The sequence below is a fragment of the Rhinichthys klamathensis genome, unplaced genomic scaffold (assembly GCF_029890125.1).
Source record: "Rhinichthys klamathensis goyatoka isolate OS25496 unplaced genomic scaffold, OSU_Roscu_1.1 h1tg000035l_1, whole genome shotgun sequence".
Lineage (NCBI taxonomy): Eukaryota > Metazoa > Chordata > Actinopteri > Cypriniformes > Leuciscidae > Rhinichthys > Rhinichthys klamathensis.
Genome location: NW_026606583.1, coordinates 4,136,315 through 4,154,820, shown reverse-complemented (window position 1 = coordinate 4,154,820; position 18,506 = coordinate 4,136,315). Strand labels below are relative to the sequence as shown.

General features: G+C 37.6%; 1 protein-coding gene across 2 annotated transcripts; it reads left to right on the top strand.

Moving 5' to 3' along the window:
• The first annotated feature begins 4,441 nt into the window (after positions 1-4,441).
• On the top strand, positions 4,442-6,051 carry dkk1b (dickkopf WNT signaling pathway inhibitor 1b). Of its 2 annotated transcripts, none has more exons than XM_056245946.1 (4): positions 4,442-4,724; positions 4,815-4,956; positions 5,052-5,192; positions 5,717-6,051. In XM_056245946.1, exons 1-4 carry the CDS (start codon positions 4,521-4,523, stop codon positions 5,965-5,967), a joined length of 738 nt encoding a protein of 245 aa, XP_056101921.1. In that variant the 5' UTR covers positions 4,442-4,520; the 3' UTR covers positions 5,968-6,051. The 2 variants fall into 2 exon arrangements, with proteins under 2 accessions (XP_056101921.1, XP_056101920.1); XM_056245945.1 differs by having other exon boundaries at positions 4,812-4,956.
• Positions 6,052-18,506: the final 12,455 nt, after the last annotated feature.

Here is an 18,506-nt window from a genome sequence, read left to right as displayed (position 1 = left end):
CAAATGTTCTTTTTAATCAGTTGTGGCTCTTTTTTTTTTAAAGGTACCAAAATTTATATGCCTTTTTCTTACAATAAAAGCATCTTTCAAAGTAATATGTCTGCAAATAGCTGCTGTTTTCATTGCATGTTGTGTTCAGAAGTTCAGGATGTCCTACAAACAAGATTTAGCTTGAGGTGTCAGTATTATGAAGGGTCTGACTCATATCAGCTGGTGATAATGCTCTGTAAACATCTGCCCTCCCCTCTTCTCAACAGATAACACACAAGCATGGTAATGTTTCATTGCCAGCACTGTGGCCCATAGACATCAAAAGATGTAAACCCAGGGGGTAGAAAATACATCTTTGACCTCCAGCAGATAAAGACATCAGTCAATGGCATATCTGGGCCATTTCTACAGTTTGCTGGATTTTGGACAGAGCAGGTTTTTTGAAAAACATCTTTAAAATGTATGTTTGTAGTCTTTTCAGAGAGAGAACATGTCTGTCTATCATAAAAACACACTGGTCAAGCTCATATTATAACCTATAATAATAAATCTGACCAACTATTACAAAAATCACATTCTATAACATTTTTCAACCATGTTACATGCCATATTTGCAATGCAATGTGCAAAAGGCGGACCGTAACAGGATAGACATTATTTTAAGCTGATAAAATCCATTACTAGCTAAAAGACCAACCTAGCAGATTCAGGAAGAATTTGAATATATATAATCCTTAAAAAAATCATATCCAGTTCAAATTGACACAACAGGGTGGACGTTGTTTTACACTAGATAAGTCACTTAAAAATGAGGGGGGAAAGAAAAAAGTTTATGACTAATTTCGCTCAAAGGAAATGATGTCACTTCTGGCAAGTCATGTGATTTAGGCCATACGCTATAAGATTTTAAAGGGCAAATGGCATGTAACAGAGTGGACTGAAGTTTGAGGGACATGAGCTCATTTAATGGTTTTACACAAAATATGTATCACAATAAATTGTATATTATGTAAAAGAGAATAAGTTCATGTATATACTAATACGTAAACCTGCTGATTTAGAAAAAAACAAAAAAACATGTAGCCTTTATTTCAAAGTGAAGCTGAGAAAACATGATTGCTGACATGGGTAATTGCCTGTCAAGTGCTTCAAAAAGTGTATTATTTTTATTATTATTATTATTGGGTAGGCTACTAATACATTTATGTTAATTGGGCTACATATGCATAGAAAACCATGTGGCATTAAAGTTGATTAACATTTTATGTAAAATATGCCGTATTGTTTCATGGAATGACCCTTCTAGAAATGACCCATCTACTAATTGATGATTTTGACCTATATATAAGCTTTTAATATTTATATATCGGTTGCACAATATAGCTATAAATAGCATGATCTCACAAAAGTCCTGAAAGCATTAAATGAATATAACATTGGGTTATGATCATTTAGAGAATAACTGGGAGAGATTTTTCTCAGTGTGAAGACATATTTGACTATTTATTTAAACATACTGTAGTATTTCTACAATTTTTGGGCCATTTACTTACAGTAAACTCTTCACCCAGCTTCAAACATGAACTCCAACAAAGCGTCAACAAAGAAACAAGTTTGTTTTGGAGAGTCATCAGAGGACATGCATCAACCCCCCGCTTAGACTGTCACACTAAAAGGAGGACAGGAAAGGATAGCAACCTACAAAAGTAAACGACGGGTTGTACCTTCGCATTCCATCTGCAGAATGAAGAACACACCATTACCCCAAGAGGGAAAGTCGGACTCCCGCGCGAGCTTTTGAAAATTTGAAATCACACAATGAAACAAAGTGATCTAATTAACACTTTCAAGGACATAGCAACTGCGATTTTTATAGGTGACGGGAGTAGGCTATATATTGTGTTACTCTAATAGATAAAATAGCGATGAATAGAACGATTCGTTGGAGTCGGATCTTTTTCCATTCAATTCGTGTAAACCAGTAAAGTCTGTTTTGAACATGTCCGATTCGTAGGCAATCATCCGATATTGTTAGAGTGAACAGATGGGTGATGATAACAGCAGAAATTATACAAATAAAACACAGGTGAAAGCATGCCCGTTTTGTTAATGCGCATTTATTAAAACATAGAGTTGTAAATGCAGGCCTAGGCTATACTTGATTGGAAATGATAGGCTATAAATATACAGCACATTATGGTTCTTAACGTTTTCATAACTTGAATCATCGATGCACCAAAATGAACTGGGGCACAGTAAAAAAAAAAACGTATTAGCCTAATAAAACGAAAGCTAATCAAAAAACTTAATGAACAACATGCAAAACAGCATTCGAACATGTTAGAGCATGCATGCCACGTCAAGTGATGAAGTAGCTATGTCACTTCGTAAAAGATTTAATTCGGTTATTTTGAATAGGTCTTTTCAAAGAACCGGTTCAAAACAGAATTACTATTCAAAGCCATTGCAATGAATTGAAAAAGGCACGCATTTTATATTGATGTGCCAAGTTAGGTTGCTATAGTTAGCAACCTGCAGTTAGGCTATAACCATAGCTATTGGCAGATTTATTTTCATTCATTCAATCATTCATTTATTCTGTATTGAACTGATGTCATTTTTCATATTGCTTTTACCGCGTCTTAGTCTATAAATGCAAGGATACGATTACGATTTATGCTATATATGTATATATATATATATATATATTTTTTTTTTTTTTTGCTGTAGCCTATAATAATAGCTACTCAGGGTGACTCGGGAGCCCTGACCTGATTGAGATGTCATCAGGAATTTTAAAACAGGATTACCTGGCATCCCACTAAATGAATTTGCTAAGTACTTTGCCCACAAAAAGCCGCTAAAAGCCGAGCAAATGGACTGTTTGCGAAAATAGCATCGCTGTGGAAGTCTGATTAAGACACGGGCTTCAGTCCTGTTTGATCTGAGCTCATCAAAGGGTCCTTTACACAGGCTTCATTTTACACCACTGTAGGCTTTGGATGTACAATTAAAACAAAGCCAATAGACAAAGGGATGGGGATGAACCCTGCCAATTCACGTTTAATGAAGTGTATTGAGCGTTTGTCCTGTGGTCGTCTATTAGAAGTGACCCGGCCCTGTCAACAACATCAAAGACATTGATTTGGGAGTTATCCCGGAGAATTGGGCAGACAGACACTTTGAACATGTTAAATCGTTTGCGCAGTTTATGCCCACCAAAACGCCATTTTTTTGTTACAATGCTATATTATTATTGGTGGTTATCATATAGTAGCAATCTATCCATGCTGCAACAGATTTAATTTTAGACAGCGAGATATCTGAACTGTTTCAAATCTATAGGAGTACCTCACCTCAATATAGCCTACTCAATTTTAATAAAGATGCACATAGCTCAGTTCATTTGGATGATATTTAATATTTTAAAAAAGCGAAACTAATCAGGTAATTGTTTTATTCTGTTCTAAAATGTAAAGCTCAAATCTTTATAATATAGATCAATCGATGAACCACGTCACCTAAGAGCGTCGCATTCTTATCGCAGATTGCTAATCACGCACTATTTGTTTAAAAGCACAGACTGAACGATAATTAATTCGGTAAACTTCTCACTTCTTCTTATTTGCATATTCACTTTGATCTCGTGCACTTGTTTAATCAAACGCATTTCAAAGAGCACTCCATCGCGGTTATGACTCAAGATCTGCTGAATCTGTCAACTGCATTTCTAATATGGAATATACAAACTCACTGTGAAAAACTATGGGAAAATAAACTCGGAATATTCAGGCGATAGATGTCCAGTGTCAAGTAGGCTATCCTGCTTTTTGAATAATGAAATAATCAGACTGCATGTAATATTGTAATAAAATATACAAATTATATATATAGGACTAGCTAGTATATCTTTTTTTTTTTATTAGGCTATTATTATAATAAATAAATAAATAAATCCAGTTCTAAAATTCCAATTATGTGGTAAATTTAGGCCTATTCATCCAAGCCGATCATCAGTCTAGCTTTATGTAAAACATTTTTTTTCTCGGTTTTCTTTATTAGCAGTTACATTCAAAGTGTTTGAACCAATTGTGCAGACTTTTCGTCACTTTGATTTGAAATAAAAGCAGGTAAAGTTTTGTAAATGGGTAAATGTGCATATACAGTATTGCTTGATATGGCCATATAATACAATATAACAATCTGTCAAGTCATTTTTGACTTAACTTCATATTTCTCTCAGCAAATGACTGACTTCCTCATTAATGTGAATTGAACAAGCAGTATTACTGAAGTGGCTGTTTGATGGCATCTCGTGAAGACGTGCATACAAACACACTGATAGACAGACAGCTCATGACACAACGCTTTGAAATTTCATCCAGCTCTTTGTTACTCTCAGCGAGGGGCGGGAGCGCAAACAACCCCGCGCGCGTATAAATGAAGCGTCTCGCGCTCATGAGGAACCACAGAAGAGCTCTGCTCACCTCGGGAATACATCCTCCATCCAAGGAATACCAGACCTGACGATGCTGCACACTGCCATGTTCTCAACCGCTTGCCTCATTCTTGTGGGCTTCATCAAAGTGGCTTCCGCTGGTTCTGTGGTGCTCAACTCGAACGCTATTAAGGTCGGTTCAGGTGTGGCGAGTCCCAGTCACCCGGTCAGCCCGAGTCCGGATGAGTCACCTGCGGACAGCGGCAGTCTGAACTTCGCCGTCGATACACCGCAGGTAAGAATATAAACAAGCACATGCTATGTTCAGACAGCTGTTTTTATCTCGTGGTCGTTAGACTAATAGTGTATTTGTTAACTCCAGCAGCCTTTAATCTGCGAGAGTGACGAGGAATGCGGTGGAGACGAGTTCTGCTTCCTGTCTCGCGGTGTTTGTCTCCAGTGTAAGAAGCGCAGGAAGCGCTGCATCCGGGATGCGATGTGCTGCCCTGGCAACCACTGCAGCAATGGTAAGATCAAACTTGTGAAAAAAAAAAAAACACTTTACCGTTAGTCTTAACAATTAACAAGCAATTTTGGCTAACTATGAACCTCTTCCTATTAGGAGTTTGTCTTCCAAATGATCCTGACATGATTCAGCAGATTGGAATGGAAGAGTTTGTGTCCATCTCCAATGAGAACTCTACTTTTGTGGTGCCACCAAAAGTTCCAAGTCAAGGTTCACCACAAAACCAAATGCAAAAAGGTAAATAATGCTTTAAATAACGAATAGACTTTATTAACCAGCATGTTATGTTGACTTGGCTATGTTTGGGTGTCTGATGTGTAGAATAGCTTCAGGTCATTTTCAGATAATGTTCCTTTGAAATAATTGCAACCCAGTAGGCAGATATTTGAACCCTCTGGTGTATCACTAAGTAGGCATGAACTTTTCAGGAATGTGAGCGGTATTAACTAGGGTTGTACAGTTTCCAGAATTTTTACTTTAACTTTAACTTTCCACGTTTTTTTGGGGAAATTCTTAGAAACTTTCTTTTAGAACCCTAATTAGATGTGACATGTAGATTAGACATGTAGAACTTTTGGAGCATGTTGAAATGTGTTTATAATCCGGTTTTAAGACTAAGACATGCTTATAAATTAAGAGTTTAACACGTTAAGTTAATGATCATCAACGTCATGCTCATCAACCTTAATGTGAAATTTTTTGATGCCCCAAAAAGAACATATCAGTTGTGCATGATATTCATGGATGTTATTTTGTTAAAGGACTGGAGGGAGAAACCTGTCTGAGATCATCAGATTGTGCTGAGGGACTCTGCTGCGCTCGTCACTTTTGGTCCAAAATCTGCAAGCCCGTCGTAAGAGAAGGCCAGGTCTGCACCAAGCACAAGAGGAAAGGCACCCATGGCTTAGAAATATTCCAGCGTTGCGATTGTGGGGATGGTCTGTCCTGCAAAACGCAAAGAGGAGACGGCGGCAAGTCATCACGGAGTCTGCACACTTGCCAGAGACACTGAATGAACATTTAAGGAATTTTCTTTCATGAGCTCAAAAACAGACTTGAGCGACGAGCGGTTGAGGGAAACAGGACTTGGAATGGGATACTCTGTTTTTCCTCCATTTTCTTGTGTCAACATTGCAGAGTAGATATAATTGTTTCTCAACGGAACTTAAATATTGCAGTAAATTACTGTATTATACTGTAAATAATATAAGGCAGTTGGCACTTAATTCAGATATTTTTGTCAAGCCTGTTTTGAAAGAAGGTGCTTCGGTGTTTTACTAGTCTATCTTATTTGTGTATATCTGGTTTTCACAGTCATATAGAGCTGATTTAAATGTCTATTTTATTCTAAATAAAGATTGTAAAGATGATATTCAGTTTACTGTGTTTAAGTGCTTGCATTAAGAGGGTTAAGAGAGAGTTTCTCGAGCTGCATGTTAAGAATACACAGAATGTTCACAGGTGTGGTCAGAGCTGAGGAGGTTTTATTCCCCTCTATAACTTTAATTAAGGTATTTAATAAGGTGTGTCTATATTTAATAAGCCATAAGAAACCTTTCCACCACAAAAAAAAAAAAAAAAAAAAGTCGTATTTAATTGCATCAGGGAGGCTATTTTTAGTTATTTTACAAAGTCATTTTGTGTTACATGTGTTGAAACAAAGTTACCAAAGAGAACAAGATCAAAATGATCCGCAAATGATCTATTATTTAAATAAAACACTTTTTTAAGCATATTTTATAAACAGAGCGATGTTACAAACAATAAGGAAAACAAAACCGCAGTAACGTAAACGAACCCATCTTGAAACGGAGATTAAAAGCCACCCATCTCTGATTGATCCGATGCTTTCAAAAGCATTTATATAGACAGGTCACACATTACAAACAAGCATCTGTTTGAGGTCTGCTTGTGAATTCTGTCTGTCTCTCTCTCTCTCTCTTTGAAGGTGAGAGGCTTTAATATGGTCTAGCACGTGGAGACTGACTATAGTCACCTTCTCTTTAAAGTTCAAGGATGCTCACTGATAGTGGAGGCGTTTAATGGCTCTGTCTGCTCATAGCGAGAGCATGGGATGGGATGCAGTTTTATTACATTTCAGAGAATCATTAAATATTTCAGACTTAAAGGAATTGATTGGTTTTATACACATTTCAATAATTATTAACCTCCTTTATGTTTTTATATTGGTCGTTTTAAAGTCCCCCTGTAGTCAATATCCCTATTGGTCACAAAAATGACAAATTTAAAAAAAAAAAATTGAACAAAATTTATTCATGCCTTAAAATAGCTGACTAGCTTGTTGATGATCACACGTTGATTGGTTACAAGGTAGTTTGTGACGTCAGAAACACCAGCGATTTCAAACCGTGTCTTTGGTTCACTGCAGTTTTAATGAGAAAATACTCAGCAAAGGTGTTGACTTGTGAATTTGGTTTGTCTAAAAACACCACATAGACATATAAACAACATTAAAAGCTTGATTTTCACCACAGGGGGACTTTACCAGAATAGCATATTCAAACGGAATACAATGCTGCAAAAAGAGCAAATACGCTTCTTCTCAAAACACGCCCTCATTCAGAAAGTTGGTTTTGCGGGTTCTGCTTCCTTTTGCATTTCTCCCAGCTGTAATTGGAAACTTTAAGTCTTTTACCTGGAGCTGTCAAGAGAGACAAAGCAGTGGGGTAAGCATTTCAAAGCACAGGATATACAGTTTGCAATTGTCCCTTTCCCATCCATGTGCCTTTGCTGGCATTGGAGAGACTTTCTCCCATGCTTTTGTCAATACCGTCAACAGCTTAAAGACCACAAACATCTGTGGATGGAATCCCAAGCTGCACAATGGTGCAAAAGAAACCCAAACCTCCACAGTCTGCATACAGTAAAGCAGTTAAGTCAGGTCAAGGCCATTTGATATGCTTCACTAAGAGGAATCAAGAGTCCATAAAGGATGTTTCTAGTGTTCAAGCTGAAATAATCTGCAAACACGAGTGTGAAAAGGTGGATTTCCTTCTTTTTTTCAAAGTAGGCACAATAAAGCAGCAATACTGGGGCTTCTGAGCATAGCAGTGTGAATGTTTGCGAACTGCCCCTAAAGCCTGGTTCACTTTGAAGTTGAGATCAGTCAACACTTCACGGCACATACTATTTTTCAACAAATAGTTAAGTAACTGGGACTCACACGCAGAGTTACTTAAAAAGAACCCAAACACATTAACGTGAATTGAAATTGACCCTCGAAAGTATATGTGCCTGTTAGCCAAGTTAGTCTGACTGTTTCAATGGCATTTGGCAAGATGAATGGGACATGGTTGCATAGCATAATATTTTATGATGCGTTTTTTTCTGATCTATCTCTTTGTTTGATTGACTATTTCAATTCATTTAAGTTGAGAAACTGTGAAGAAATTAAACTAGCAAACAAAAAATAAAGGTGACCAGATATACGCATTAAAATAATCAAAAGAGGTTACGGTTTCATTGAGGCTGTGTTTTAAGGCTCAGATCTCTTAAAGGATTAGTTCACTTTTAAAAAAACTTTTGCTGATAAATTACTCACCCCCATGCCATCCAAGATGTCCATGTCTTTCTTTCTTCAGTCAAAAAGAAATTAAGGTTTTTGATGAAAACATTCCAGGATTTTTCTCCATATAATGCACTTTACTGGGCACCAAACGGTCCAAGGTCCAAAAGACAGTTTCAGTGCAAACTGCAAACTGTTCAAATGGCTTTAAACGATTCCAGACGATGAATAAGGGTCTTATCAAGCGAAACGATCGCTCATTTAAAAAAAAAAAAAAAAAGTTTAAGTTTTATAAGCTCACATGCTCGCCTTGCTCTGTTCTGTGTGACTCTCCTGTTCGAACTCGTTCATCAAAATGAACAAATCTTTTTCCGAGTCAATTCGTTCATTTCGGTCGTTAAATGAATCAAATGACTCGAAAAAAGATTTGTTCATTTTGATGAACGAGTTCGAACAGGAGAGTCACGAACGTGCATCACAGAACAGAGCAAGGCAAGCATTTGACATTAATAAACTTAAACTTTGTTATTTATTTTTGAAATGAGCGATCGTTTTGCTTGATAAGACCCTTATTCATCGTCTGGAATCGTTTAAAGCCCTTTGAACAGTTTGCAGTTTGCCCTGAAACTGTCTTTTGGACCTTGAACCGTTTGGTGCCCAGCAAAGTGCATTATATGGAGAAAAATCCTGGAATGTTTTCATCAAAAACCTTAATTTATTTTCGACTGAAGAAAGAAAGACATGGACATCTTGGATGACATGGGGGTGAGTAAATTATCAGCAAAAGTTTTTTTTAAAGTGAACTAATCCTTTAATGTTAATAAGCCTTGAGCAGGTGGAAGTGAGATGAGAGGATACAATTAAGGAAACATTTTGAACATTTTGTGTGGTAAAATATGTTTTTCACAGCTCTATATTATAATGGCAGATACGCTGCATAAATGAATGACATTTGCGTGGTTGTCTTTAATTTAAAGGTTGTGTGTAATTACTAGAATGATCTTACCCTACTAGTCACTGTTAGATGTTTTCATCAAAGGGGTGAACATACTGATGTGGTGATTAAAACAGCAGGTCAATGAATATTATGGAAATAATTAAGTAGCATTACTTTTTCAATTTGTGGAAGGATGATTTGCACTCTGAGCGATTTTACTGGATTTTTATTCAATTGACTCACACAGTTAGCATTTGAGGAATTATATACCCAAGTCTAAGCAATGTGCATAAATACAGAGATGTCTCGTCTGTGACACACAGAGTAGAGGTTTGTGGGGCAGTGTTGGCTGTAGAATGGCTTGGAATGACCCTGTGCTGTTTTACTAGCTGACTGACTGCCATGCTTGCAAATTACAGACAGCAAGATCCGACTGTAATGATGGCAGGCGTCACAGATATGAGCTCTTTAAGATGCATGGTTTTCAGCAGCAGACAGCAGCCTGACAGAGTCCAAACACAGAGTTAGAGAACGCAACGCCACCGTCTCCAAGGCTCTGTTTAGCAAGTATCAAGTCAAAAGGGATAGAAACAATTAACAATGTCAACAACTATTGGTGAATTTTATGATGTGGCATTAACAATTATTCTGAATGGTTGCTCTTCATAACTAAAGTACGAGAGGTATCTCAAGATGACAAACATAACCACTTAAAATGGCTTACTTTTCAACACGTTTGCTGTGTATAATGGAGTTAAAGGAATAGTTCACTTCAAAATGAAAATTCTGTCATGATTAACTCACCCTCAAGTTGTTTCAAACCTTTTTCATCCAGTTTCATTCTTCTGCTGAACACAAAAGAAGATATTTTAAAGAATGTTGGTAACCAAACTGTTAAATAAATGTTAAATATTTGTTTTTCCTATTATGGAAGTCAATGGGGTCCATCAACTGTCTGGTTCCCGACATTCTTCAAAATATATTTCTTTGTGTTCAGCAGAAGAAAGAAATTCATACAGGTTTGAAACAAATTGAGGGTGAGTAAATGATTGTTTTAAATGTTTCTCCTAAAATGACTATTGCTGACATACAGTAAGAGTATAGAGTTATAGAATGACTAATGGTATTTCTTAGTTAACGTGGATTTAGAAGAATCTGATGAGAAATATTGGAATTCATATTGAGATCTCTGCCTAATCAAATCAGACCAGTTGTTGAGATCTCTAGATGAGATGTTTTTGAAGCGTTTTTTAATAAACCACAGCCACATATGCAAAAGTGATGCTTTGGTTTGGATGCTTGGCATAAAATTAATGTAACACTTGGTTTGGTGATATGTTGTTGGTTTTCTATGAGTAATTTTGACACATTATCTGACTGTTTATATCATCATTAAACTAAAAGGGCATGTTGTGTCATGGAACATCTGAGAGGGTTCTGAACGCTCGCTCTTGTTCCACGCAGCTTTACAATGTGATTTATGGACATCTTGGTCACTAAGGCCTGTCGGAATAATTACATGATAAATATTTGGCACATTTTGATGTCTCATGGAAAAGTGATTTTCATTCGTGTTGACAATTGACTGGCACAGTGTTATTCCTTCAAACACTGCTGGAGAATACGATGTGAGAAAAAGGACAAACGGCCTCTCATCGTAGCAGATTCTGGAATGGGTATATGAAGTTTTATGGCAAACATCACTTTTGCACCTGTCATGGTTTTTTTGACATTGCATCTTTAGTAACAGTAACACTAACCTTCAAACTAATTTTATAGACTGTTATTCTTCTCACAGTTTTTATTTCTAATTTGTGCATGTTAATTTGTAAAGGTAATTGGAAGCAATTTACAAGGTTCATTTGCTAACATTAGTTAACTACCGTAGTTAACATGAACTAAGAATGAACATTACTTCTAGAGCATTTATTAATCTAAGTTAATATTAATTTCAGCATTTAATAATGCATTATTAAAATCAAAAGTTGTATTTGTTAACATTAGTTAATGTACTGTGAACTAACATGAACAATGAACAGCCGTATTTTTATTAACAAAGATGAACTAATATAGTAACAAATGTATTGCTCATTGTTAGTTCATGTTAGTTAATAAATTAACTAATGTTAACTAATGAACCTTATTGTAAAGTGCTACCAGATAATTGAATTGGTTTTGGAAAAGATCATTCACACTGAATACACTCACCTAAAGGATTAGGAACACCATACTAATACTGTGTTTGACCCCCTTTCGCCTTCAGAACTGCCTTAATTCTTCGTGGCATTGATTCAACAAGGTGCTGAAAGCATTCTTTAGAAATGTTGGCCCATATTGATAGGATAGCATCTTGCAGTTGATGGAGATTTGTGGGATGCACATCCAGGGCACGAAGCTCCCGTTCCACCACATCCCAAAGATGCTCTATTGGGTTGAGATCTGGTGACTGTGGGGGCCATTTTAGTACAGTGAACTCATTGTCATGTTCAAGAAACCAATTTGAAATGATTCAAGCTTTGTGACATGGTGCATTATCCTACTGGAAGTAGCCATCAGAGGATGGGTACATGGTGGCCATAAAGGGATGGACATGGTCAGAAACAATGCTCAGGTAGGCCGTGGTATTTAAACGATGCCCAATTGGCACTGAGGGGCCTAAAGTGTGCCAAGAAAACAACCCCCACACCATTACACCACCACCACCAGCCTGCACAGTGGTAACAAGGCATGATGGATCCATGTTCTCATTCTGTTTACGCCAAATTCTGACTCTACCATCTGAATGTCTCAACAGAAATCGAGACTCATCAGACCAGGCAACATTTTTCCAGTCTTCAACTGTCCAATTTTGGTGAGCTCTTGCAAATTGTAGCCTCTTTTTCCTATTTGTAGTGGAGATGAGTGGTACCCGGTGGAGTCTTCTGCTGTTGTAGCCCATCCGCCTCAAGGTTGTGTGTGTTGTGGCTTCACAAATGCTTTGCTGCGTACCTCGGTTGTAACGAGTGGTTATTTCAGTCAAAGTTGCTCTTCTATCAGCTTTAATCAGTCGGCCCATTCTCCTCTGACCTCTAGCATCAACAAGGCATTTTCGCCCACAGGACTGCCGCATACTGGGTGTTTTTCCCTTTTTACACCATTCTTTGTAAACCCTAGAAATGGTTGTGCGTGAAAATCCCAGTAACTGAGCAGATTGTGAAATACTCAGACCGGCCCGTCTGGCACCAGCAACCATGCCACGCTCAAAATTGCTTAAATCACCTTTCTTTCCCATTCTGACATTCAGTTTGGAGTTCAGGAGATTGTCTTGACCAGGACCACACCCCTAAATGCATTGAAGCAACTGCCATTTGATTGGTTGATTAGATAATTGCATTACTGTAATTAGAAATTGAACAGGTGTTCCTAATAATCCTTTAGGTGAGTGTATACTGAAATGGCTGAGATCCTGGCAAAGTTTGAGGCATTGCTCCAATCTCTTCTGAAACTCTAAAGGGGACATGTGAGATTACTAGGGTGATTTCTCTGGAATAAATAGGAGTAAAGATGCATGATATATTGTCAACCGTTTTTTAGTTATTTATTACAATCAGTCGATATTGGAGATAGTTTCAGAGTTACACACAAACACTATAAAAATGATATGTTTAATAAGTTTAGACATTATGTTACATTGCTTATCAAAATAAGTAAATTTTTATCTTATACAAGAGTCAACTCATTTTTTAAGTCGGTTTAATGTAATTTAAGTTGAAATGACTTAAACATCCAAGTTGATTGTACTTAATTTAAGCCAGCAACTTTTTTTTATACACAGGATTTATACACTTGGCTTTGTGTACTGCGGAGAATTGGTGTAGCGTCATATCAACCTTTAAATGAAACAGCAGAGAATACATTTGCAGAGAAGCATGCAAATGTGACACTGAACTACTGTAATGCACTGTTAAGTCTCCTATAGGAGCCCTGAGCTGATGATGTGGCTGCGTGTGGTTGTGTCATGTGGAGGACAGAGGCTTCTTTGCTGTCACTATAGTGCTGGGTGTCATCATCGTTTAAGTGTCTGATTAGTCCAGAAGCTTCCACACCCACTCATAAAAAGTCTCTACTGAGTATCAATGCATTAGCAGAGGGGCAAAGGGAAAATGCTGGACTCCACTGTGTACTAAAATAAATAGTTCACGCACAAATAAAAACTTAAAAACCCTGCATTGTATTATTATTATTGAAAATGTTTTGTTAATAATTACTGAAATTGGGATCTGTTGCACGCAAGGCACAAATCATATGATCCAGGACGTATTGGCAACTTTTTTAATTAATCATTTATGGAGCTTGACAGATGTTTTGATTCGACAGATTCTACAGATTTGGAACGGCATGAGCGTGTGCAGACGGTGACAGACTTCTCAGTTTAGTGTAACCCATCCCCTTAAGACAGCGACTAAATATAGCGGACTAAACATTTTAAGGTGTTTCTCTGCGTGTGATGCCCTCCCCCGTAAGGCTGGATCCGCGATTCCCCGAGATTTTCTTTGAGATTTGCAGTTCACCCAGAGTTGAAGACAGATAACGCTGCAAACCTCAGCAGAGATCCACACACAATCGCTTTGGAAAAGAAAGGCATATCTCCTGTCTCCCTCTGAAAAGAGACAATGTCATTCCACAGGAGCGCTCAGACCGCTGATCTTCATCATTAAAGACAATTATGTCACATTCACTTCTCCTCTCTCTGCTCTGAAGGGAAGTAGCCAAAGCCAATTTAATGTTCCTCAATTGTCTCCTTTGTGCCGCGTACAGTTTACTGGGCTTAATAGGGCAGGCCGCTTCCCTTTGATATTACCTCTTCCTCCGCCAAACCCATAATGCCCCCATTTGTTCTACACAAAAGCCCAACTTAAACTACACAAAGAGGTGGTTACACAGAATCTCATTTGCCTAAGTGATTGCATCCACAAAAAAAGGCTCGAATCTTTGATCTCAGTGAGGTGCAAATGTGTTGGCTTTACTCGGACCGCAGGCCGTTGTGTGGCAGCGTGAGGTGCTGACCGAAACAATGGCGCCCCTAATTCGAGCTGTTACCCGCACATTACTATCTGCGTGTTTGCTCATTTGCACAAGGGTTTAGGAGAAAAGAATACGTGTCGATGGGTGAACAGATGCGGCGAGTCCGTCAAGTTTATCTGTGTCATCCGAGAGGACCAGCGGGGCAGGCTTAATTTGGAGGGGACACTTCAAAAAGAGCAGCTTTGGCCGCCGTCGAAAGGCAAACAACATTTAGCACCTCAGCGCCTTGTGCTAATGACAAACAAGCTGCTCGGATCCACATGAAAGAGGGGCATCCTCGGGTCTCCATCAATGACCTTTTCAAATACACTTCCTCCACACACAATAGAGCACACCATCCATCTCCCCAGAGGAGCAACCGTGCTACCCAGGCCCATTCACCGGCCCTCACTCTAAATATGAATGCAAGGACGGGGGAAAAGTTTTTCTTCTCAACTACACTTGAAACAAATACCATAAATAAGCCAAAGAGAAGGAGGGAGGGGTAGGTGTACATTACACGACTTCAAAGGCTCGCTCTCTTCCCCCATAGAGCCCAGGCAGTGTGCTTATTTTCAAGGTGCTTATTCATGTGTGCAGACTTGGGGCTACATCACTCATCATTACCCGAGGGACACTTAACAGTTTCCTCCGAAATAAAAAAAAACAGATCCCGGAGAACTTGAAACTGACAGAGAGGATATTTCCGGGACGACGGCGGTGACCTCGCGTCACCCCCATGGGCTGTGTCAATTAACCTCCCATTTTACAGTTGGCTGCCTCGTGAGAAAATACACACCAGCACAAAGGCTAAGTATCATCAATTATATCATAAAAACAACAGAGAGGCCTCACATAAAAGGAAGATAAGTTCACCCATATTACTTTATTTGACTTGTAAAGACTTTTTATCTCGCGTCATTTCAAGATGACAGACGGTGACATTTATGTATCAAGTCACACATCAGCGCCTTAAGAGCGCGAGCGCTATTCACGGCGGTCATGGCTACGTTCACACTGCAGGCTGAAACGACCCAATTCCGATTTTTTTGCCCCAATGCGACCTGTATCTGATCTTGTCATGACAGTCTGAACGACACAGATCCGATCTTTTCAAATGCGACCCAGGCCACTTGGGTATGTGGTCCAAATCCAATATGTATCCGATCTTTTGAAATGCGACTTCAATCTGAACGGCCAGGTCACATGTATCCGACCCGCACGTCATTGATATGCGACAAACGTCATAATTCTGCGTCGAAGTAGGCGGGAATTGACCGTTGAGTTCACTTCTGCGCATGCGGGTCACTTCTGGGTCATTTCACGTTCACACAGGAGATCACAAAAGGTCGCATTTAATTGGAAATGTGAACGGCCTTGCAAAAAAATCACATTTTTTCAAATAATCGGAATTGAGCATTAAGCCCCTGCAGTGTGAACGCAGCCATAATGTGGTTGTCGATGATGTCACATTTTCTTGCATTACATATCTTTGGCTGTATGTTCGATACGTTATATTTTGTCTTTCCCCCCACAGACACGTGAGTAAGGGTTAGGTTAGAGTCATACGAGTCATTTTTTGACATGCACAATTCATTTATGTGTAAACTTGAGTTGATTTTCTTTCTAAGGCTGGGGGACATCTGCAGACTCTCTTCTTAAACAGGTATAAAAGGTTTCATTTACTGACTGCATTAATGGAACAGCAAAAGATTATCGTTATTATTTTACAGTTCAATTCCCAGTTGTTTCTCGTGTTCTCCATATTCCTTATCTCGGATCCTGTATTGATTATGGCTTCTACAGGACTGCCTCTGTTTTCAAAGGAAATGGGCTTAGCTCTTATATCAAATGGATTGTTGCTTTTCTTTTCTTTTTTGTTTTGTTGCTTTAGTCATTGTTGCTTTAGGATCATGGAATTAGATCATATAAGGTGTAAAGAGGAAAGATTGGAGTTCAAGCATATTTGAAGTCATGAATACTTGGAAATATATATATTTTTTATGATTACCTCAGATTGATTAGACGACATGGTATATTAGTTCTTTTAAAAAGGAATGCATCACAGAGCTGTTGAACTGCAAAATAGTGAACGTAAATGGGCTGATTAGTCTTACATATAAATATGGGACCAATTATAAAACATTTGTGATAATATTTTGGTGTGGAGGTTGTGTGTTAATACTACTGCATAGCAAGTTAATTTATATGACTCATTTATATACATTTCAGTTTTTTTTTATCTATGGTTCCATGAAAAACCTTTAACATCCATTTAACCTTTCAATTCCACAAAAGGTTATATCATGGGAAAAGGTTCTTTAGTTTATTAAAATATTCTTCACACTAAGAAATGTTTTATTATTATTATTATTTTATATTGACTTTTAACCACCTGGCCTCAGGTGATTTTTCCACACAGGCTCATTGGAAAAACATACCTGGCAACATTTTTGCAAAATGCAAATTACGTACTATGTACATATCACTGTAGTTTCTAACAGAAATGAACACTAGAGTACTTTTAATCTTTTTCACACACAATTATGATTACAGGGCCAGATCATGGATTAATAAAGACATTTTCACACGACTCCTTGCACAATTATGAAGATATTTTGAAGAACGTTTGTAACCAGACAGTTGATGGACCCCATTGACTTCCATAGTAAGAAAATACTATGGAAGTCAATGAGGTCCATTAGGTTTGCAACATTCTTCAAGATATCTTCTTTTGTGTTCAACAGAAGAAAGAAACTTGGTTTGGAACAATATGAGGGTGAGTAAATGATGACAAAATATTTTTTGGGGGGGTGAACTATCCCTTTAATCTTTCACAGCTGATTTTTAGGGTAGCCTGATTACACGGCAATGATGTACTAAAAACGTGTCCAGTGCGTTTTTTCGATGCAGACGACAACGTTGACAAAATGATCCCTGTTTTTTTCATTGAAAACGGTTTTGTGTAAATGGCCCCTAAGCTGAAGTCAGTTCTCCTCAAATTCACACAGATGTCCTTTTCGAGTAACCAGGTGTAAGCTCATCACATGAACTATTAACATGTTACATCAAGTTTTTTTTTTTTTTCTCACATCATTTTTAGAACTCAACAGCACACACCACTATTATTTCAGTGTATAGAAAGGAGCAGCATGAACAATATTATTCCTGTTTCACTGAAAATAGACAAATATACTGATTTGGAACAACATCAAGGCGAGTAAATGATGACAGAACTAACTTACATTTTGGGTTGAACTATTCCCACTATACGGTCATTGCTTGAGACTGAGTGAAGTCTTTGAAACAGACTACAGATAATCTTATTATCAGTCAAACACAGTGTTCCACGCTGAGAGACGCTCCTAATCTCATCTGCAAGAACAGGTGTTTCCCATCCAAACAAATGTGTTTAGAGTAAGTGGAGACTTAAAAACAACAATTGACTTAAAGCTGAACTTAAACCCATTCTAAACATAGCCTGAGATGTTAAAAATAACTTTGCACAGATTTAGCAAAATTGTCAAGCTAATGGAAATGTTTTATAACAATGATATTATGCAGTGTGCACTGGAAATCTATACACTCAATTTGACAAATAGCAATAAACAAACATATAATGTACCAAACATTTACTATTTTTATATATAACTATTTCTATTTGAGCAAACCACAACTGTAAATATTAAACTTCACCACGCAACGTTTATTTTTCCTTATTCCCTTAAATCCATTTAATCCTTTAATTATTTAATTAATTTAAAACAACAACAACACCCCACCACTCATGCGCTCATGGCCCGTCTGCCGGTAGATGCAATTATGTTTTATTGAATGTGTAATCTATAAATGCAATTAACAAATCCTCTAATACCATTACATATAAAGCGTCTTTATGTGTTATATTATTAAATTGTTTACTTTGTTTTATGGAGAGCTTCGTTAATCAGAACAAATAGAGACTTTTAACTACAACTCTTTCTTTTTATTATACAAATGTGTCATCAAATGTGTACAAATGTATAAAATTGATCCGAGATGAGGT